Genomic DNA, 22,773 nt, shown 5'->3' with positions numbered 1-22,773 from the left:
GCTCGGTCGGTTAAGCATCTGACTCTTGATACTGGCTCAGGTTGTGATCTCCTGGTCATGAGATCAAGCCCACATCAGGCTTCATGCTCAGTGGAGCCTGCTTGGGATTCTCTGTCTGCCCCTTCCTGGCTTGCTCGCATGCGTGCACTCTCTCTCTCTCTCTCTCTCTCTCTCTCTCTGTCTCAAAATAAATAAACTTTAACAAAATAAAGGGGGTGGGGAGCACCTGGTGGCTCAGTTGGTTAAGCGTCGGACTTCTGCTCAGGCCATGATCTCAGGGTTTGTGAGTTCTAGCCCCACATTGGGCTCTCTGCTGTCAACACAGAGCCTGCCTTGGATCCTGTCTCCCTCTCTCTCTGCCCCTCTCCCACTCAAGCATGCACTCTCCCTCTCAAAAATAAACATTAAAACCAAACAAAAAGAGGAACATACACTCTTGTGGACCCCTAAGGTCCACCTGCCATCTCCTGGAGGGGGCAAAGAAGCTCTTTCTTTTGGCCTGAGTCTGGTAATGGAGGGTAGATGGATTGATAGGGTGGGAGATTAGTTGCGTAGGCTGAGGAGCCAATGGCTGTTGGGGTGTTAATCTGGTCTTGGGTTGTTTCGAGGGGGAGTTACTGAGGGGAGCTACTGCAGGGAGAATTTCTTTCTTGGGGCCAAACATGTAAATGACCCCCTCCCACTGTGCATGTTTTACATTTCCCAGGGTCATCCCTGAGGGCCGTAAAGGCCTGGATGTAAGGGATCCCTACCCACTCTTCTTGTCTCTTACTGGAGAGATCAAGTTGCAATATAGTTTTATAGTTAGGACTATCGTTTTCTGACTAGATCTCTAGCTTATATGGAGGCCAAGGAATGTTACAAAAGAAAACGAGCATTTTCCTACTTAGGCTGGCTTTCTTTCTTTCTTTCTTTCTTTCTTTCTAATGTTTATTTTTGAGAAAGAAGAGAGACAAGAGTATGAGTTGGGGAGGGGCAGAGAGAGAGGAAGACACAGAATCCCAAGCAGGCTCCACACTGTGGCACAGAGCCCCATGCTGGGCTCAATCCAAGAATCTCAGCTGAAATTCAGAGCAGGATGCTGGACACTTAACTGCTGAGCCACCCAGGTGCCCCTATTTAGGCTTTCTAATGGGAACTGATCCCAGTGTCTCAAAATATGTCCCAGAAGAAAGTCTTTGGGTATGGAAGTGGAATCTCCCATTGTCTTCAGGGAGAGAATTGACTTCTGTTAACTAGAAAAGGAACAACTAAACCAGGCCTCCCACTACTAGAAGCCTGGAGTACTATTTCCCTGAGGAAAGTGAGCTCTCTCTCTCTCTGGAACCTAATAGGATCTCAATTGGGAACTCTTCTAGAGAGTTCCAAAGGCGAGTGGACTGTGGGCATCCCCAGCCTGCTGTCCATTCACCCGGTCATCATGGCTGTGGCCAGCATGCCATGTGATGACCCAACAACAGCCCTGGTGTCCCAGGGCGCATGTCTCTTCCTGGCATCTGCCATCCGGAGAGTGACAGCCTTCCGGACGACCCTAAATGAAATGATGCCTGATAATTAACCCTGATGTCCCAGGATGGATCCCTTGGAGCCGAGATCATCATGATTTCAAGATCACTGAATATCCCACTCTCCTTCTGTTGATAGGCCTCTTAACAGTTGGTGGCAAACAACAGCCACCAGAGACAGGGGTCCCTTTGAGTGTCTAAATATTTCTTGCCTGACCTGTTGAAGTCTCCTACTTGGTGGTTAGCTCTGGGGAAACTAACCTCTATTTTCCAGTTCTCTTTGCATCCCTGAATTATTTGGGTGGAGCCACATTTAATTAAGTGGTGGATAAGGCCTACCCACAGATCCACAGGGAGAGCTCTCTATAAGTGGGGTCCCTTGCCAGGGAGCAAAAGGGTTTATAGCTTATTTTACAGTGATCTTTGCAGTCTGAGTTGGCAATCACGCAGCACCTGTGCAATGGGTGACAGAATATCTCCCAGGTCCCTGTGCCCCGCCACCAAAAGAGAGTGCCTATGTAGGTATAAGAGGAAGCGGCTGAAGCCACACAAGGAGGGGTCAGAGTGTCCCTGACCAAGAAGCAGATTCCCGCAGAGACAGCCTGGGAATATCAGTCACCTAGGGACCAGTGCAGAGCATCACTGGTGTCGCTTCCACGAGGGGCCATGAAGCACTCTCTTACATGTCTGGGAGCACTAAGGAACAGTCCTATGTGTGCATACCCAGAGGAGCCAAAGTTTTAATTACCAGTGAGATGGAAAGCCCTATGGGATTGCTGCGCGTCCTGAGAAATAATCTCGGACACTTCCATACAACTTTTAGTCACTCAAGAGTGCCTTTCGGCTGGAAGGAGCAAGTGTCCCTTTATTCTTCGGAGCTGAACATTAGTTTCTCATAAATGCTACCAGACCATCCGGTTCCCAGGTAGATCAGAAAGAGAGAGAGAGAACAAAGGAATGGTGACTTGACTAAGCAACACTCCAGCCCAAGTGGCGAAAGTTGAGACTCACTGATGAAGAGGGTCCCTCAACACGCAGGTTACCTCCTTCTGACTGGTTCCCCAAAAAGATGTTGCCAGGTGGACTGGCGAGACCCGTTCGTCCCCTGAGGCCTCCACCCAGTGCATTCCAAGGATGTCCCTGGAGGCTCTGGGTCTCATCGCAAGAAAGAATTCAAGGACAGACCAGACATAGTGGAGGAGCAGTTGCAAGCAGGAAAGTTTATTAAAGTGAAAGTATGCTCTGGAGAGGTGAGAGCGGGCCGGCTCCAGGGAGAACTGCACACTGGGGGTTTGGATGTCTACTTTCTATCGACAGCTGTTAACTAGGGGGTGGGATATTTATTACCCGAGGCGGGGATGTGTTGAAAGCAGCGTTTCGCGCCTTTCCTTCCTTATTTGGTCAGGGGTTTCCAGCCTTCTTTGTCAGACACTTTGGGCCAGTCCAGTTTGATCCGGCTTCCTGTGGCTTTGCTGCCAGGACGGGCCTCTGACTTTCTTGTAGCTGCGCTGTCCACGACTTCCCCTTTCCTGGCCTCCAGGTATCCTGTTAAAAGCTAACTAGCTTCCTACTCTAACCAGAGCACAGGACAATCTAGAATCACGAGATAAGGGGTGTGGTGCGATGATGAACAAACCAGGGAAGGGACTTAGGAGGATCTTGGATCCAGGAAGGAACTGGGGAAGCTATTACTGGACTCCCCAGGAATCCCGGTCTCCAGCTCAGATCCAGCTGCTAGCAGGAGGCCCTACAAGGTAGCTTCTCGGGCAGTGGCTAACTGCTGAGAGTCACTCTTCCCAGCGGGAAACTACGATGGTCTTAACTCTGGAAGAGGGAATGCAACACTGCACCTAAGTGGAAAAACAACAACAACAACAACAACAACAACAACAACAACAAAAAACGCGTTTGGGGAAGAGAACTCGCTCTTCGCCCACTCCGAAAAGCTAGAAGCAGACGAACACGCCTCCAAGCTCTGTCCCGGATTTTAGTGGTTGCCTCCAGCCAGCCCCTCTCTCAGTACGTCTCTGTTATTGGTCAGCATTGCCAAGCATCAGCAGTCACAGACAATATCCGGAACCAATCGTCTCCAATCCCCACCCCCTCTCTCCGCCAACCTGTGAGTGACATACATGCGAACCAATGAGAAATGAAAGTGGGGATGAGAAACCGAGACTCCTTCCCCTTTTCCTCAGCTTGTTCAGCAAATGGTAGAAAAGGCTGAGCAGCTGATACCAACCACCAATCCGTAAGGATGGAACGGGGACGAAGAGAAGAGTGATGGGAGGGGGTGACGTGGCAGTGACGGGGACATATACTGAAATGAGTGGCGGAAACCCCGGCCAATCGGTGGTCGAATTGGCCGGGCACTCTGCATTCTCGGGTCCTCCCCGAGCGCCGGAGACTTCGGGAAAGCACCAATGAGCTTGAACATGAGTCTGATTGGCCTTCATTCGAGCCAATCATCGGCGTGCCTGGAGGACGCGTCCCACCCCGGGCTCTCACTGGGCGGTGTGGGATGACAGGCCCGAGAGAAATGCCAATGTCCTAGGGGTCCTCCGCAAGTGACGCTCGGCGGCACCAATCGACTGCCTCCTTCCCGGCGGCCGAGCCCTCCTCCCGCGGCGGGCCTGGCGGGGCGGGGACGCTGCGCGGCCGCGGCTGATGCGCTAGCCGTGTGGGGCGCTCCGGGCGGCGACGGCGGCTCTCGTAGGCGGTTCCGGTCCTGTATCTCGGGGCGGCGGCGGCTCATGGCGGCGACGGAGCTGAGAGGGGTGGTGGGGCCGGGCCCGGCGGCCATTGCAGCTCCGGGCGGCGGCGGCACCGGTCCCCCCGTGGTGGGAGGCGGCGGCGGCGGCCGCGGAGACTCGGGGCCGGGCTCCGGGGCCGCGCTGGGCACGGTGGCCGCGGCGGCGGCGGGCGGCCCGGGCTCCGGCGCCGGGGGAGTGGCGGCTGCGGGCCCGGCCCCTGCGCCGCCGGCTGGGGGCTCCGGCGGCTCGGGCGCCGGGGGTTCGGGCTCGGCTCGAGAGGGCTGGCTCTTCAAATGGACCAATTATATCAAAGGCTACCAGCGGCGGTGGTTCGTGCTGAGCAACGGGCTCCTGAGCTACTACAGGTAACTGCTTCCGGGGCGCCGTCCCCCACCGCAGCCCACAGTCCCCGCGCCGTCACCCTCTGGAGCCGGCCCCGCAGCCAAGGTCGCCCCAGGCCCCTTTTCGTCACCTGCGCGCACTGACAGCCCGCGACGCGAGCCCACCTGCACGAAAGTGAACGCCCCGGGGCTTCCCTCTCCACCTGGGTTACCCGCTCTTGGTGCACTACCTTCCCCTCCGTCCCTGGCCTTTCCAGTTGTTCGGAGAGCATCTACTCTTCCATTGTGTTTGCACCAGCACGGCGGTGCAATGATGAATTCTGCGAGGAAGGCGCTGTCGTAGGTGCTAAGGGGCACATGTAGGAGAGCAAAGCCCCGGCATGGTTCGCAAGGAACTTGCTGTGAAAGTCCCAAATCTTAGCTGTCTGTGCTGTCTTAGCTGTCTCCAGAATTCAAGGTTATTAGCAGCCTTTGATGTATCTGCCGTTGCTCTCTCCACGTTCAGGCACAAGGACACCAGGCACAGGGTGGCCTCCGTATCTCTCCCCTGTCTTTATGTCTCCCAGACTTGGCATATGCTTTCGCCTTCTGAACAGCCCATAACGGAGATGTGCATGCACTCCAGTGCTGCTTTTATTTACGCTGACCCCACCTCCCACCATGGGAATGATTTCAGTGGTCTCTCCCGTATTTCCGGGGTCTCTTTGGTTGGTTCGCTTTAAGTTTTATTAAAAGAAGAATCCATGTCTTTGGTGCGATTACTTCTGTTCAACAGTGTTTGTTTTGGAATGTTTAATATATATTCGTGGCAGCTCACAAGCTTGCCATAACTGTAGCATGCTTTTGGCTACTCCGGTTACGCCAGATACAGGGGTTAAGATGCTGGATGTGGAGACAGGACATAAACATTTCCTGAGTACTGGACAGTTTGGATAGTTTCACTGACTCCCAACAATAACCCTGGGGATCAGGAGATATTCCCATCTTACTGATGAGGAAACTGAGACTTAGTCTGGGCAACTATTCCAAAGTCTTGAGGAGTCAGGATTTGAAACCGGTTGTCTTCACACCATCATAACCTAAAACCCAAGTTAGTGTTACTTGAATCAATCAAATAACAGATAATTGCTTGCCTATAGCAAGTAAGTTTCTAGATTTCTGTTGCTATATACAAAATGTGTATAGTTTCTAGATCACAGTACTTTATACAAAATGTACAAAAGTTTCCACTGTTACTATATACGAAATGTATATAGTTTCTAGATCACAGTACTTTATACAAAATGTATAAAAGTTTCCTTTAAGGGAGGGGCGCCTGGTTGGTTCAGTTGGTTGGGCGTCTGACCTGACTTTGGCTCATGATCAGGTCATGATCTCGCAGTTTGTGAGTTCGAGCCCCGCGTCGGGCTCCGTGCTGACAGCTCGGGGTCTGGAGCCAGCTTCGGATTCTGTGTCTCCTTCTCTCTCTGCCCCTCCCCTGTTCATGCTCTGTCTCTTTCTCTCAAAAATAAACATTAAAAAAAAAAATTTTTTTTTTTAAAGTTTCCTTTAAGAGAGACTTTGCTTAATATAATGGCACTTCTAGTTGAAATCTTTTTTGTAAAAAAGTCCTATTTGAGACCCAAAATGCTGTTAAGAGCAGCTCACTGTATTTCTTTTCCTCTGCACGTAGTCACTCTGCTACCAGGAGAGGTAGGGTGAATGAATCTCTTCCTCAACCCCACCGTATCAGCACTTAGAGGATTTTGAGGGGAAATTGAAGGTGGGAGTTGGAGGTTGTTGAGGGTGAAAAATCCCTTAGCACATCCTCACTGTTCCTGCCACATTGTGAACAGTTGTGTGGGTCATTTGCATTATTATATTCAGAATTGATTTTAATTTTAACCCTCTCTCAGTTCTCATCCAGGATGATCAATTTAAGGTTTGATCACACATCTAAAGTTTTAATGTGTGTTCCAAAGTTTTTCTCCTATTCAAGTTCCTGTTTTCCTGTTATACTGACCATCATCTTAAAGTTCGGTTGATTTGTATCCTAACTTGGCTTGTAAGTCACTATTAACACTGCTCATTTTCGTAAGTTGTGTATCAGCTGAGGACTTTACTGTGTGGTCTTTTTTTCTCCAAATTCTTATCAGATCATCTTTCCAGGCCATTTGAATCTTTGATCAGTACCAGTCTTAATACTGATCTTGGTTGGACATTAATAACTTCTCTGTTGCTATCTCTTCAAGTACTTGTAACCACCTTTAATTTCTGTCTTACAAGAGTTAGGGGCACCTGTCTGACTACAGATCAAACTGCTTCCAAAGCATACTGAACCACATATTGGGAAATATGCCATAGGCCTGTCTTTGCCAACTAAGATGGTTCCACCCACAAACCAACCAAGCAACAGGAACCAGGGTTATCAAATCTATGCACTACCTTCAAAATCACAGTGAAGTTCTTCCTCCCAACTATACTGGTAGTTTATTCTTCTTGACAGGGTTCTCTGTGTCCCCGTCTCCCTACAGTTATTTCACTAAATTGTCATTTCTCCTGCTTTTCATGCCTCCAAAACCAGTCGTCTCCTCTATATGCCTTTTTCAAAATACTGCTTTCTTTTTAACTGAGACCATATACTTCCTAGACCCATCCTGTGATGAACTGTCCTCATAGGCTTTGACGGGCCACTTCCCTCTTTTTACCCATCCTTACATACACAGATACATGGATGTCCCATTACTTAAAGCCGTATGTAGAATCCCGGCTTTCCCAGACACATGGTGACAGGGCCATAGCATTAGTCTTCCTGACTAGCTTCCAGAGATTGAGTTACTATTTCTGCTGGCCTTAAAGGGAACTTTCTGGTCAGAAGGCACCACCTAATTAATACTGTGGCGCCTGAAGAACTTATCTTGCACTCTCAAAACTATGTCTTTCCAGCCTCTGCACTAATCATTTATAAACAGAGGTGTATCGGCCTGAACCCAAAAGCTCCTGAGTCAAGCCTGCCTTACTCCTAGGGTTCCTTGGTATTTCTGCAACTGCTACAGACTTTAGGTGATTTGAGAAACTTCTTTAGTTTATGAAGATGACCCAGGCAGAAGAGATTCCTAGGAAGTGGCTTGTGAAAAGTACCAGCACGTTGTGAGGAACGCAGTACAGGGTCCGAGCAGCACCTTTGGAGTAGAAAGCCAGGGTGAGCTGGCCTGTCAGCTGCGGGTCTGAAATTCAGCCTGCATTATTCATAATGTAACTGAAGCCTGGGGGCGGGGGAGGGGAGGGGAGGTAAGGATAGAAAAAACAGGGATTCACATTACATTGTGGCAGGTGCAGGGGGTGAAAAATGGCCCAGTCCAGTGAGACCCCCCCTGGCCATCCCCTACTGCTCATTTGTGCCTTTGAGGAAGAAAAACCAGTTTCATGTGACACACTGAACAATAGCAAATCTGTCTTCCTAAGCACAGTAAGCAGACTTTCTCAAACATACCAAGTCTTCGTTTCTGGAGATGGGGTGTGTGTCATTTCTGGCACGCAGGAGCTCTGGACGTGCCAGGTGTGTTGGGCCGCTTGGCTCCAGTGCAAAGGAAATGGCTCCGCTCTGCCCTGTGGCAGTTGGCCAAGGACTTTGACCTCTTTATGTTCCAAGTTGGTCAGGGAAAACTGTGGTCTCACCATGCAGGTCTCTGGGCAGAAGCAGCCGGGTGGGTGGAGGGGAAATTCACTCAGTTTGCAAGGTATACTGAGTCGTGCTAGTAGCTTGGTATTTTACATGAAGTAGCTCGTAGCCTGTTGTCACCAAGCAGTGATGTAAAGTTCAAAAGTTAGTCTATTAATAGAGCCGTCAGTCAGAGATGGGGAAAATTTTTACACCCAGTCCTCCGAGAACAGATTTGCTGAATCTTTCTTAGCTATTAATAGGATGGCTTAGGAGTTCCCGCCAAGCGAGGCCAGCGGACCTTTGGCGAGAATATATTCCGGAGAGAGTATACTACCTGGTGATTCTTTTAGGATTATTCTTTACCCCCACAGAAAGCTAGTCATTTCTCTTTCCTGTCATTTGAGCTGTGGTCGATATTTAATACCCTAAGCATCTCAGCATTCCTTACACTTACGCAATATAATTCTAAGCGTAGTGTGACAGTTCTCATTAGGGCTGAGTTACAGTTGGGGGGGGGGTGCAGTATATGTAAAATGGAGCTATTCTTTAAGGCGATGAGATTGTTACAAGAAATTTTGTTGCATGAGTTTATAAACCACTATTTTATAACTATACCCCGCTAAATAAAAAGGAATTCCTGCCTACAGAAGGGCACAAGGGAACTTGTCGGGGTGATGGACATGTTCTACAGTTTGTGGAGGCGGCTACACAATTGTATACATTTGTCAAAACTCACTGCCTTACACACTTAGCATTGCCGGATTACCGTTGTATGTCGTGAATGCTCCCGCGAAGGCTATTTCCAAAAGGCTAAGGGAGAGAGCTCAGAACTCCGAAACAACACTTACTGGCCGTGAAAGGAGAGCCCTACTGACGGTTTCTGGAATTTGAGGGAGCCATCTGAGGGAAAGAGTAGAACTTGCTGTTGCCTAGGACTACCGTATTTTTGAAAAGGGTTATGAGAAGACAAGGAACGTGGTGAAGGATACTCCATCCGTCAGCTTTCTCCTTAGCTTGTCTTCATCTCATTATTGTAGGTCAAAGGCCGAAATGAGACACACCTGCCGTGGTACCATCAACCTCGCCACGGCCAACATCACCGTGGAGGACTCTTGTAACTTCATCATTTCCAACGGGGGTGCTCAGACCTACCACCTGAAGGCGAGCTCAGAAGTGGAGCGACAGCGCTGGGTGACAGCCCTGGAGCTGGCCAAGGCGAAGGCCGTGAAGATGCTGGCGGAATCGGGTAGGGAGCGAGGCACGCCGCGTCGGGGACGCGTCCTGTTTGCCCCTGCTAGGCACGAATCTTACCTTCTCCCTCGCTGTCGTTCAGTTATCAACCGTCCCCTAGTGTGTCCGGCTTCTCCTCGTCACGCGGTGTCTCTCCCTGCAGCGGTGGCTTGCAACGGGGGGGCAGTGCTGCCCTGCAGGGGACACTAGGCAGTGTCTGGAGACATTTTTGTTGTCACAGCTGAGGCCTGGTGGTACTGCAGGCATCCAGTGAGTAGAGGCCAGGGATGCCGCTAAGCCTCCTGCAGTGCACAGGACAGCGCTCACAACAGAGATGGATCGGGGCCCGGATGCCAGTAGTGCCGAGGTTGAGAAACTAGCCTGGAGGCGTGACAGGTGTCTTTTGGCTTTTAATGCCATTTGACCACCTTAACATTTTGAGAAATAATTATTTTATGGCTAGGGCAGTGTGAAGATGATTACAACTCACAATTTGGTTCTATCATTACTTTTTTCTTTCTCCCCTGACAGTTTCTTACTTATTTTTTACAATTTTTTTTTTTTTTTTTTTTTTTTAAGTAGGCTCCATGCCCAGTGTGGGGCTTGAACTCACAACCCTGAGATCAAGAGTCACATACTCTACCGACTAAGCCAGCCAGGGGCCCCTTTCTTATTTTTTGTTTAAAAAAAATTTTTTTTAATGTTTCTTCCTTTTTTGAGAGAGAGACACACACATATATCATGAGTGAGGAAGGGGCAGAGAGAGAGGGAGACACAAAATCTGAAGCAGGCTCCAAGCTCTGAGCTGTCAGCACACAGCCTGATGTGGGTTTGAAACTTACAAACTGTGAGATCATGACCCGAGCCAAAGTTGGATGCCCAACCGACTGAGCCACCCAGGCACCTCTCTCATTTATTTCTTAATTGAGTTGAAACAAACCATCTTTATAGATTACCAAAATCATTACATGTGATACTTTTTTTTTTTTAATGTTTATTTACTTTGAGAGAGGGAGAGATCTCTGTGCAAATGGCAGAGAGAGAAAGGGATTGAGAGAAAGAATCCCCAGCAGGCTCTGCACTGCCAGGACGTGGGGCTCGATCTCACGAACTGTGAGATCATGACCTGAGCCGAAATCAAGAGTTGGACGCTCCACCGACTGAGCCAGCCAGGTGCCCCTACATGGGATACTTTCTGTGAAAAATCTTCATTTTGCTACCTTAGTTTCACTAAAAAGAGCAGTCTCGACATGTTTTTTCTTCAAGGAAAATGCTAGGATTTCCCCTGTCCCAGCTGTTGATAGTTTAATCACACTGAGCTTCTTCACTCAGACCTTGACCAAGATGGTCACCTGCTGGCTGTTGTTCATCTCCTGTTTTTCTTATCCCCTGTCACCTCCCACACTGGATTTTATATCTGTTGGCCAGTGAAAGGAAAATTCTCTGCTTGTGAGTTTTCTTGTAACGGGTTATATTTTGACTTTGGTCCTGCCTCTCGGTCTAGCAGACAGGGCAGGCTTTCCTTATTTCTTTTGTTTTGATGTTAGTGCTGATGTTAGCTCCCCCAAAGAAAGTGACACTGCTGGAAAAGCATTTTGCTGTTGCAGAGTGTTAGCTATAAAACTGCCAGCGAAGGGTACGACATAGCTCTCTGTTTGATGTTTTGTTGGAGGGTCATTTAACACAAGACCTTGCGTCGCTTTCAGTGCTATGATGGCTTTCGTGTCACATGAGTTCATCACAAAGTTCCCGAGCTCTCCTTTGGAGAAGATAAATCAATGGGTCTTTTGGTGATGTGGACATTGTTTACCAAGAGCCAGACTGCAACTCTCAACCCATTTCATACAGGGTTCTCCCATCACCCAACAGATGGTCGCTTAGACTGGGTTGGAACCCTCAAGCTTGAGTTCAAAGCTCAACAATTCATTCCCAAGGCCAGGGGCCATTTAATTTCTCCCTCCTGTCCTCCGGGTCATTGGTTCTCAAAGTTCGGCGTGCATTGGAATGGCCTGGGCAACTTACTCAAAATGCAGGTCCTGGGCCTTGCCTCAGACCAGTCTAATCAATTTCTGGGGGTGAGGCCAGAGCTTCCTTGGCACCTTTTAGAAGAATCCCAGGGGTGGAGGGATTGAATGTAGGGGTCAGAAGATATAGACTTTAAGTTATAAAATAATTAAATACTGAGGAAGTAACATACCGCATGATGACTATAATTAACACTGTATAGTATATTTGATAATTGCTAAGAGAGTAGATCCTAAAAGTTCTCATCACAAGGCAAATAAACATTTTTTCCTTTTTTTTTTTTTTTTTTTGTGTGTCTATATGAGATGATGGATACTAACTAAATTTATTGTGGTAATCATTTGGAAATATATGTAAGTTGCATCAGTATGCCTACATAGTGCCATGTCAATTATAACTCAATAAAACTGGAAGAAAAAAGAAAAGCAAAATAAATGCTTGTTGTGTGGTCCAGGGCAGGGGGGTGAAAGGAAGAACCACCCCAGGTGTCCGTGGCACCACACCGCAGTCAGATCGGTGGGGGGCTGTGAACCGCACTATAGTCGAATCATCTGGTAAGGGCGAACACCTGGTGGGTCAGATCGCCCGGCGTGAGAGCCGGTTTAGCTGTAGACAGTTGGTAGGGTTCCGACCCTCAGCCCTAGCGTCCTGTAACTGGAGTCCTCTAACTTGCCCTCGGGCCCCCCTGCAGATGAGTCGGGAGATGAAGAGTCTGTGTCACAAACCGACAAGACCGAGCTGCAGAACACCCTCCGGACGCTGTCCAGCAAGGTGGAGGACCTGAGCACGTGCAACGACCTGATCGCCAAGCACGGCACTGCGCTGCAGCGCTCCCTCAGCGAGCTGGAGTCCCTGCGGCTCCCCGCCGAGAGCAACGAGAAGATCAAGCAGGTCAATGAACGGGCCACACTCTTCAGGATAACGTCCAACGCCATGATCAACGTAAGTGCAGCTGGCACCTGTGTAGCTTTTTTTTTTTTTTTAATGTTTTTAAATCATTTTTTTAAGGTTATTTATTTATTTTGAGAAGGAGAGAGAGAGAGCGAGTGAGTGCGCGTTAGCGGGGGTGAGGAAAGGAGAAGTGGGGAGAGGGAGAGAGAATTTCTGTCTCAAGCAGGCTCCGCACTGCCAGCGTCGAGCCGGGTATGGGGCTCGAACTCCTGAACCGTGAGATCATGACCTGACCCGAGAGACCAAGAGTGGGGCACACAACTAACCAAGCCACCCAGGCGCCCCCTGTGTTGCTTTTTGATTCTTCCGCTCTGGAAAAGTCATTCTCTCCAAGTGCCGGAAAATTGTAATTGATAAAGCACAGAACATTAGGTCCTGCTTCACTGCTCAGGGGACTTAAGTTACATTGTTTGTTGCATGAAAGAGAACAGGCCGCACAGATGGAATGACTTTCATGCTCTGCTCCAGCCATGGGTCAGCCCACCATCCCAGCGTGGGAATTAACTAGGAGTCCAGAGGTCCAGCCTTGCTTCTGCAGCTGGCAGGATATCTGCCGGTGATGTTAGTTGAGTCCCTTAACCTCTCCGGTTGTGGTTTTGTCTATTTTTTTTTAATCTAGCTTTATCTGTTGGATCTGAGAGGTCTCCGTGGGTCCTTTTTACAGTTGTGTTTGAGTTTCAGGTCTTACCGTACTTTGCTAGTGCATTCTGGCCTACAGTGTGGTAAGTGGGGGCTGGCTATGTGCTAGGGAGAGAGAGCTTTATAATACGAGTTAGTCCCATCTTTAGTCCTTGATTTCAGGGGTAACTCCAGGTGATAGAACAAAATACTCCAGTTTGGGTACTTTGCTTTCAAAAAGAAGGGACCAATCCTTCTGCCTCCTTACGACTCCAGCCTCGGGTGGCTGTTGGTTTGTGGGCATTAGTGATGTATTTCAGATAGGAGGTGATAGTTCTGAAGTGAATACACGGTTTGAACAGTGCTGTTTCTCTGCTGGTGACCGATTCTCACCTGGCTGGTTGTTTCAGTTAGCTTGCACATGAGAACACCAGAGTATGTGTCCTAAGGCAAGTGAAAAGAGTATTCTGAGAAAGGGCTTATGCTGGCTTTTCCTCTAATTAAATGGGATGAAATTACTTCACTAGGGCCAGGTTTTCGCTTGTTCAGAGAGTGATACTAAGACGTCTGCTTAGAACTAGTTTAGTTCACATGGCTTCTAGAGATCAAAGGTCTTCTCCTGTGACCAAGGGAAAATTTAGTTTTTCTCACTTAAAACCCCTTTGTTACTTAATAGAAAGTTGTTCTAACCTATCATTTTCTGAAGTGTTGAGCATTTTCTTCAGTGCTCTGATTCACACCGGGTAGAAGAGACTAATTATTTTTGTCCACTTAAGGACTTCAGGAAGATCACCTGTCTCCCAGGACCATTCTACCAATCAGCATGGATGCTTGTGTTTCTAATGTCTAGTCGTGTGCTCTTTTCCAAACTGTCCCACTTCTTAGTGACTGTATGCCTGTTTTTCAGGTCCTTTTATGATCAGGAAAATCTCAAATCATTCAGGTCAATTAACTTTTGTTTGTTTATTTATTTGTTTATTTTGAGAGAGAGACCAGAGAGAGAGCAAAGAGAGAATCCCAAGCAGGCTCTGAGCTGACAGTCTGGGGCTTGAACTCATGAACTGTGAAATCATGACCTGAAGCTATAGTCAAGAGTCGGACATTCAACTGACTGAGCTCCCCAATAAATACACTTTTAATTAATTTATTTAAGTGTTTATTTTTGAGAGAAAGAGAGTACAAGCGGGGGAGGGGAAGGGAGAGAGAGAGGGAGACGCAGAATCTGAAGCAGGCTGCAGGCTCCAAGCTATCATCGCAAAGCCCCATTCAGGGCTCTGTCCCACGAATCGTGAGATCATGACCTGAGCCCAAGTCGGACACTTAACCGACTGAGCCACCCAGATGCCCCTAGATATATTTTTTAAATAGAATAGCTCAGGACACAACAGTCTCCTGACAGTGAGTGTTGCCTTTTATGCATGTCATGTGAACACCCTGCTCCAAGTTTTCTTCTTCTCTGATGTGAAAATTTTGCTAAATCAAACACCTCTTGATTAAAAGATTTCCCATAAAACTGAAACTTAGTTTGGATTTTTTTTTTTTTTTTTTTTTTTTTTTTTTTTTCAGAAATGCTTATCTTTGTTCCTTGGGGCAATTCTTCTTCCCAGGTTGTAAATGTTCAGAGTTTGTGTTGAAGGGAATGATCCCTTGAAAGCGAGAGGGAGGTTTTGTTTTGTCATTCTGTTCTCCCCAGTACCTCCTGTGCCCCCTTCACAGCTGGTTGTTGCTTGCAGTGCATTTTTTTTTTTTTTTTTATCATTGTGTTGCTTCCTTTGTATTTTTTAGGTGATGATGGCAAGGCCTTAAAATTAACATGCTAACTTCACATCTGAAAATAGGCCAAGTTTTATCAAAGGAAAAGTACATTGCACTCAATTTCTTGTTTGCTTAGGACATAGCTTTTCTTATTACCAAAGTGAATCTGACCAAGGAAGTAAGTTTGACACTGTTAGCGTATCCATTTGTTTATTCGGCAAGCATCTACTGAGCACCCTCTGTGCTCTAGGCCCTGTGCTAGGGAATATAAAACAGTTGTGGATGTGGTGCCCACTCTCCGGGAGATTATTCTCTAGTGAGGGGACAGAGAAGTAACCAGATCTTCATAGAGTGGTGCTAAGTGCCGTGATGGGAAGGAACACAGGCTGCTATGGTGTAGTACATTCAAGGTGTTTAGCTTAGAGTGGGAAGATTAGAGAAGGTAACTCAACTAAATTCTCAAAGACCACAGAGAATCTTCCTGTGAAAAAAGACAATTAAGAGCTTGGGGCCCTGAAGTCCCAACTGCCATGGTTAACCACCTCCATAACCTGCTTCCTCTGTGAACTCCTGTCCTGTTCTATAAAACGGTGACGATGCGAGTAGCCACTCAGAGGGTTGTTGAAAGGCGTTTAGTAGCTAATTGACAGAAAACGTTCAGCAAAGTGCCTGATGTATAATTGTCTCACTAAATTTTAGTTATGATCAGTATGAAGGGAAGTGAGGAAGAAGAATAGATCTAGGCACAGCTCTGGCTGTGTGGATCCCTCCCTCTCTCCCAAAGTCTGGGAACTACTAATTGACTATTAGAACAAGGAAGTAGCTAGAGATAAGGCTGGCCAGGGATTAAGTGTGGGGGAGGGGAGGGGTGCAGATCCTACTCAATGGGCTTGGTAGAGTGGATTAGAAGCGGATAAGACCGATTTTGATGGAGGCTTAACTATGATAGCTAACACCTTATTGAATGCTTACTGTGATCCCAAGATTTCTGAGTGCTTTACACGTGAGACAACCACTCTTTGAGACAGTTGCTGTGGTTATCCTCTGTTTACAGATGAGGCACAAAAAGGTTAAATAACTTGCCCCAAATTCCATAGCTAGTTAGTAGGATGGAGCTGTGATTTGAACCCCGACGGTGGACCTCTACAGTAGGTACTCTGTCCTGCCTCTGAGGGTGGAGGATGGAAAGAAATGTCCACAGCTCCCAGAAATAGTAAAGAAGAATCAATAGCACTTGATAATCGGAAATGGGAAGGGAAGAAAAATTAAGGATCAAGGATGCCTCCTGGTTTCCTGGTTTGGGCAGGGAGTACTGTTCTTGGCACGGAGAACAAACACCAACGGGAGAGGCAAAGTCAGAGAGGGAATGTGGTGAGTTCACGCTGGGCCCCAGTGATTTTGAGATTACTTTGAGCCGTTGGATGGGCAATTGGATATTCTGTCTCCATGAACACAGAGCTGGAATAGTCATTAGCCTATAAGCAGAGGTTGAAACCATGAAAGTAGATATTCTGTTTACCTTTTAGTTTCTCCATAACAGGGCATAGACTTTTAAGCTTACGTTGCTTCCTTCCTTCATTATTCATGAAGCAAACTTTATCAGGCTCCTACTGTATGCAAAGCCAACTAAGTTAGGAGCTGGAGATCTATATATAATTAAGGTATAAACGGTGTCTTCAAGTTGCTCATAATCCATCTGGAGGACAGAACATCAGTCACGATACCGCTGTGGATGGCATAAAACAGATGTGCAAAGTGCTATGAAATGCAGAGGAGAGATTGGCCGCTTAGGAGATCGTCCCAGAAGAAGTAACATTTGCCATAGACCTCAGAGAATGAACAAACCTTGGCCAAACAGAGGGAGCGGGCAGGAAAGGGCATTCCTGGCAAAGCAAACAGCATGTGCATGTGGTGGGCAGGCCTGAAAGAAACAAGTGTCCAAGAAATGGTGAGCAGTTCAGTGTGGCTCCACCCTTGGGAGCTGCCTGGGGAAGAGGATACAGGGCAGGTGGTGGCCACACCTGAAGGGTCATTTGCTTTCAAGCCAATAGTTAGGTTCCCAGTGGGGAGCCCATGAAGGGCCTAATATGATCAGATCTGTGTTTTGTCTCTAGATCCCTTCTTGGATGCCTCAGGTAGCTTCTAGTTGTTAAGGTTAGTTGTTTCTCTTAGCGACCAAAATAAAAATCAGTCACATTGCCCCATATTTGATCTAATTCAGGGCAGATTCCCTATTCTCAGCATCCGAATTCCTCAGCTTGAGGTGACCTGAGCTTGGTCCCGAATGTATTGAAAGCAGTTTTCCTCTGCTTGTCCTCATTTTTCTTTTAGTCAATAGATTTCTTCTTTTGGTTCAGTTCACGTAGCTGCCCTTTGTGATGTTGCCACAAATACTTCGTCTAGGTTTACTGCTCACTTGGCATTTGTGTAGGCCTCATGACCAGGAATATATAAAAGAACCGTGACGACCATGTTGAGATTTTCTCCTGGGGCTGACCTTGTTTGCTTCACGGCCCTGGCCGTGGAATAACAGGGATTCTTTGCCCGTAATATGGTAAAGTTCCTAGGATAAAGTGACTTAATGGGCTTGCAGAGGCCTGCGGGGGGAATCTCTGACTGGCTGAGTTGAGCTGACCCCTCTCCACTCTTTCCCCATACAGGCCTGCAGAGACTTCCTCATGTTAGCCCAGACCCACAGTAAAAAATGGCAGAAGTCCCTCCAGTATGAAAGAGACCAGCGTATCCGCCTGGAAGAGACCCTGGAGCAGCTGGCGAAGCAACATAATCACCTGGAGAGGGCCTTCCGGGGCGCCACTGTGCTGCCTGCCAACACTCCCGGCAGCACTGGTTCCGGAAAAGGTAAGACGCTTGGTCCTCGGGGTTGCCTGTTCACACGTGAGCCACGGCCGTCTTCTGCCCTTGATAGAACAGCTGCAGACTCTCCAGAACCAGTGACTCCTGTGACAGGGAACTGGAGCCGTTTACTTCTCCTGGCTTTTCCACTGCTTTCTATCATGCGTGGCCATGTTTGTGGTTCGCGCAGTAAAGATCCTGCCATGCCTGGTTTGGGTAAAGCCGAGCCACGGTGAGCGACAGGGCTGCTTCTCCCTGCAGATCAGTGCTGCTCTGGCAAAGGAGACATGAGCGATGAGGATGATGAGAATGAGTTTTTTGATGCTCCTGAGATCATCACCATGCCTGAAAATTTGGGCCACAAGTAAGTTGTCCTTGCCTCCCCCGAAAAATGAGCACATCTGACCTTCGATGTTGAGAGATATTTAGGTGGGAGTATCGTAGTTGTCAGGGTTAACTAAGATCCGGACTCTTTTCCTTAAGCGAGTGGAACACCGTCAACTTTTTTACATGAGCAAGTTCTCCAGAGATGTTTAAATTCACGCACTTTGAATGTGAGTGCTGTCGCTCGGTCACCCGTTACGTTACCGAGTTGGCGCAGTGTGCTTAACATTCCGCTCTGTAAAGACGTGGCGAGGAGCAGAGTCTAGTTGTGATCTGTGTTCTGACTCTCATGTGTCTCCCGCCTGTGTAGACGTACTGGCAGCAACATCAGTGGAGCCAGCAGTGACATCAGCCTGGATGAGCAGGTAACTCTCACCTGGGAGCCATCGGGTGAGGGACTTGGGTGTGATTCCCAAGGATTGGCGTGTAAAGGGCTAAGAAAAACAGAAAATGCTGATTCTTTAGTATGGGGGAAGGGGAGCTTATAAATATCGGGTTTTCTGTTCTTTGCGGGTAATTGAATGGCTTTGTTTTTGCCCTCAGTACAAGCATCAGCTGGAAGAGACCAAGAAGGAAAAGAGAACTAGGATACCATACAAGCCAAACTATAGCCTCAATTTATGGAGCATCATGAAGAACTGCATTGGGAAAGAACTCTCAAAGATCCCCATGCCGGTGAGGTTCTTACACACCCGGGCTCTGCCCCGTGACTGCCCCACCCACTTGAGAGGCAGCTTGTGACATGGTCTTTGTTACCCTTATAGTCATAAACTGCCCCTTCAAATTAGCTGCCTTAGTGTAGTCTATGGATCTGGTGTGTTTCCAGAGCATTTAGAATCAGATGCATTGGTTTATAACGTTTACGAGCAGATTCCTAAGCTAGATGTGCCTGGGGGCATGCACAGATAAATACGGCATAGTTTCTGTTTTTCAAAAAGCACATAGTTTAAAAGAGATGGACGTGAAAACAGGTAGACAGTTTTACTCTCCGTGGTAGTGTTACGGGAAGCACTGTCCATACATAGGCTTGGGGAGCACAGAAGCATCGTTCCATCTGGGAAGATGAGGACCATCTCCGTGGTGAAGTCAGTGTTTGGGCTAACCTCCCTGCCTCCTGTCCTGCCCTCCCCCAGTCTGTCCACACCGTTATGAAAATGGCTTTTCTTTAAAAAAATTTTTGTTTAATGTTTATTTAGTTTTGAGAGACAGCATGAGTAAGGAAGGGGCGGAGAGAGAGGGAGACACAGAATCCAAAGCCGACTCCAGGCTCCAAGCTGTCAGCACAGAGCCCGACACGGGGCTCAAACCCACAAACCGTGAGATCATGATCTGGGCCCAAGTCGGACGCCCAACCAACTAAGCCACCCAGGCACCCCTGAAAATGGCTTTTCTAAAATTACAAAAGTAGTCATGTCACTCCTTAGCCTAAAATCCTTAGCTGGATCCTTTTTGCTTTGAGCATAGTCCAGATTCCTCAGTGGGCTTGATACTTCCTCTCTTGGACCAGTTTCCACCCACACTGGCCGTCTAGTCACTCAGTTACCTTCAGACATGCAGAGGCATCTTGGTTTTTTCCCCCGCAGGGCATTTGCACAGACTGCTCTTTCTGCCGGGACTTACATCTGCTCTCCACCCACCCGTGCCGCTTTTCTTTTCCCAGGGCTAATACTCTTTTCTTCAGGATTCAGCTATGGCATCATCTTTTTTAGCAAGCTTTCACCGTGTGTCCGGTCAGGGTGGGAGGGCTGTCCCTTGTGTTCCAACAGGTTCCGTTGCTTGTAGATTACATAAGCATTTACTGAGTGCCTACGATCTGCCTGGTGTTGGGCCGGTGTGTCAGTTAGGTATAGGGTCAGTGTAAAGAAACATCTCAAATCTGTTTGCGTAAACCCCGGGGTCAGCCAGCGGTGGGCCTCAAGGGCGAATCTGTCTGCCACCTGTGCAGCCTGCAAGCTAAGAGTAGTTTTTATATTTTTAAATATTTCCAAAGAATCAAAGGGAGGATAATATTTCATGATGTGAAAATTGTGTAAAATTTTGATGTTCATGACCCTCCAGCTTTATTGGAGCACGGTGATGCTCATTCATGCATCATGTGTTGTCTGTGTCTGCTTCCATCCTGCACCAGCCGTGTTGGGTCAGTGTAACAGGCCACATGGCAGTGTCATATGGGATAGTAAATATTTAGGCTTTGAGGGCCATGTAAATATTTACTATCTAGCCTTTCACAGAAAAAGCTGGCCAACCCCTGCCTTAAACAAATATTAGCTTAACTCATTCTCGTGTTAAAGTCCAGAAGTAGGTGATCCAGGGCCCGTGCCATACTCCACACTCTCAGGACCAGGCTTCTTTCTGTCCTGTTGCCCTGCTAGGACCTCAGTTCCTAGGTCTGAAGTGGCCGCTCCTCCTGGGACCCTCAGTGTCTCTCATTCCAGCCAGAAGGAAGAAGGAAAGAGAAGAGCATGTCCTACCTTTTCAGGGTGCTTCCTGGAAATTACATAAACTATCTTCACTTTAGTCTCTTTGGCCAGAATTTAGTTCTATGGCCACAGCTAGCTGGAAAAGAGGCCGAAAGTGAAAACTCCTACCTTCAGTGGCAGGACCTCGTTAACAATTGGGGGGTTCTATTTCTTGCAGAAGAAGGGCAGAATGGAGAGCGGGGAAAATGCAGAAAGTATTCCCTCCCCTCTTGGGTCTTATGGACCAGAGCGTGGTTTCTGCCTCTCCACAGACAGTGTTCCTCATGGTCTATAGAGACTGTGTCTTGTTGGTTTTCGTATCTTTGATGCTTAGCCGGTGCCTGGCACATACATACATACCATTCAGTAGATGTTGAAGTGATTCATTAACTGGTCTTAGAAGACAGAGATTTAGGGGCACCTCGGTGGCTCTGTCAGTTGAGTGTCCGACTCTTGATTTCAGCTGAGGTCATGATCCCAGGGTCGTGGGATCGAGCCCCACATCAGGCTCAGCACAGAGCATGGAGCCTGCTTGGGATTCTCTCTCTCTCTGCCCCTCTGCCCAGTTCATGCACTTTCTCTCTCTCTCTCTCTCTCTCTCTCAAAAGAAAAAGAAAACAAATAGATTTATAGGTAGGTGTGTAAGAAAATGTCAATCTCCAGACAAGAAAAGGCCATGAGTTAGCATGTTAGAGACACATAAAACAATTGGTTCACTAGGGGCCTAAAAAGAACCCCACCTGCCCTGGAGCCTTGCAGAAAGTAGTGGGAAGGTGGGCTGGAAAGGCAGGCCATTGCAGCCTTAGAAATAAGGTTCCTGGGGTGCCTGGGTGGCTCAGTCAGTTGAGTGTCTGACTTCGACCCAAGTCGTGATCTCACGGCTCATGAGTTCGAGCCTTCGGATTCTGTGTCTCCCTCTCTCTCTCTGCCCCTCCCCTCTCGCTCTCTCTTTCTTTCTCTCAAAATAAATAAACATTGGAAAAAAAACCTTTTTTTAAAAGAAAGAAAAGTGCAGTTTCTGCTTAGAAATAACGTCTGAGTCTCGGTGACCTCTCTCTCCTTTACCAGTAGTTCCTTGTTGACTTTGCCACTAGGGCTGTGCAGTCCTGGACCTGTTTGCCTGAAACTCTAGTCCTCACCCTTCCCTGCTTTATGCTGTGTCACAGGAGAGTCGATTCCTCCAGGCGGTTTCTCAGGCTTCTGTGCCTTGGCGTCCAGTTGGGCTCCACCAGTGCAAGGCACGAGCGCGAGTTTGGAGCGAGAGAGGCGGAGGGACCCCAGGGTACTGCCCCATCCCCCCCACCCAGGTTCAGCTTCTGCGGGTACCCCTGGCCTCTGAGCCCTGGTCCTCCCACCGCTTCCCTTTGTTCCTCCAGCCCAGAGCCCGTGGCTTCCTGCTGTTGGAATCTCTAGGGTTGTCTTTGTTGGCTGCCTGAGCCTCCATCAGCCTAGTACCAAATTCCCTCCTTCCTTCTGCTTTAAATCCGCAGGTTCGTTTGTTTCCCTGTTGGGCCTCTGGGTGATAAAGTGACCAATATGGAAAGTTTGGCGCTTTTAGAGAAACTCTGGTTCCTGGAACAGTTGCTGGGGGCCAGGGCTGTGCGAGTGAGAACGGCGAGGGCTTAAGGCTGCACCGATTCCAGCCCCAGGCTGTGTGCCATGTGTCTCGTAGCCATCGGTGGAACACATTGCCCGTCTCGTTTTCCTCAACACGCACGGAAGTGTTACTTCGTGTGGCCTGTAATTCTGCTGATGAGAGATTTTGTTGGCCTAGTTTCTAAGGACCTTCTGTAAAAAAGGCTCTTGAGGATTTGAGCTGTGTTAGTCCATTACCCCCTCAGTGTCCGTTTTTCTTCCACTGGTTTTCTCTAAGTGTCTCTCAGTGTTGAGAAGATGGTTTTGGAGTGTGGCGCCCTTTTTAGTTGAGGCAGGGGTAGATCCTACTTCCCAAAAGAGGAGCGTTGTTTTTTTTTAACTTTTTTTTTTTTTTTTTTTTGAGAGAGAGAGAGAGAGAGGCAACATGAGTGGGGGCGTGGGGGAGGGGCAGAGAGAGAAGGAGACATAGAATCTGAAGCAGGTTACAGGCTCTGAGCTGTCAGCACAGAGCCCAATGCGGGGCTGAACCCATGAACGATGAGATCGTGACCTGAGCCGAAGTTGGACGCTTAACTGACTGAGCCACCCAAGTGCCCCAAGAGGAGTGTTCTAATGTTAGATGGCTCTGCATTCGCTGAGGAATTTTCCCAGATAAATGCTGGG

At 48.2% G+C, this 22,773-nt stretch overlaps 1 protein-coding gene across 1 annotated transcript in view; it reads left to right on the top strand.

Moving 5' to 3' along the window:
• The first annotated feature begins 4,250 nt into the window (after positions 1-4,250).
• Positions 4,251-22,773, top strand: part of LOC122199526 (oxysterol binding protein) — a 35,654-nt gene continuing 17,131 nt past the window's right edge. The window contains exons 1-7 of the mRNA XM_042904663.1: positions 4,251-4,620; positions 9,277-9,485; positions 12,186-12,436; positions 17,479-17,677; positions 17,933-18,035; positions 18,366-18,420; positions 18,599-18,730. Of these exons, the coding sequence (XP_042760597.1) occupies positions 4,256-4,620; positions 9,277-9,485; positions 12,186-12,436; positions 17,479-17,677; positions 17,933-18,035; positions 18,366-18,420; positions 18,599-18,730 (1,314 nt within the window). The 5' untranslated portion in view covers positions 4,251-4,255. The remainder of the gene's footprint in view (positions 4,621-9,276; positions 9,486-12,185; positions 12,437-17,478; positions 17,678-17,932; positions 18,036-18,365; positions 18,421-18,598; positions 18,731-22,773) is intronic.

The sequence above is a fragment of the Panthera leo genome, chromosome D1 (assembly GCF_018350215.1).
Source record: "Panthera leo isolate Ple1 chromosome D1, P.leo_Ple1_pat1.1, whole genome shotgun sequence".
NCBI lineage: Eukaryota > Metazoa > Chordata > Mammalia > Carnivora > Felidae > Panthera > Panthera leo.
Note: the sequence above shows the minus strand (reverse complement) of the source record. Positions and strands in the feature narration are given on the sequence as shown.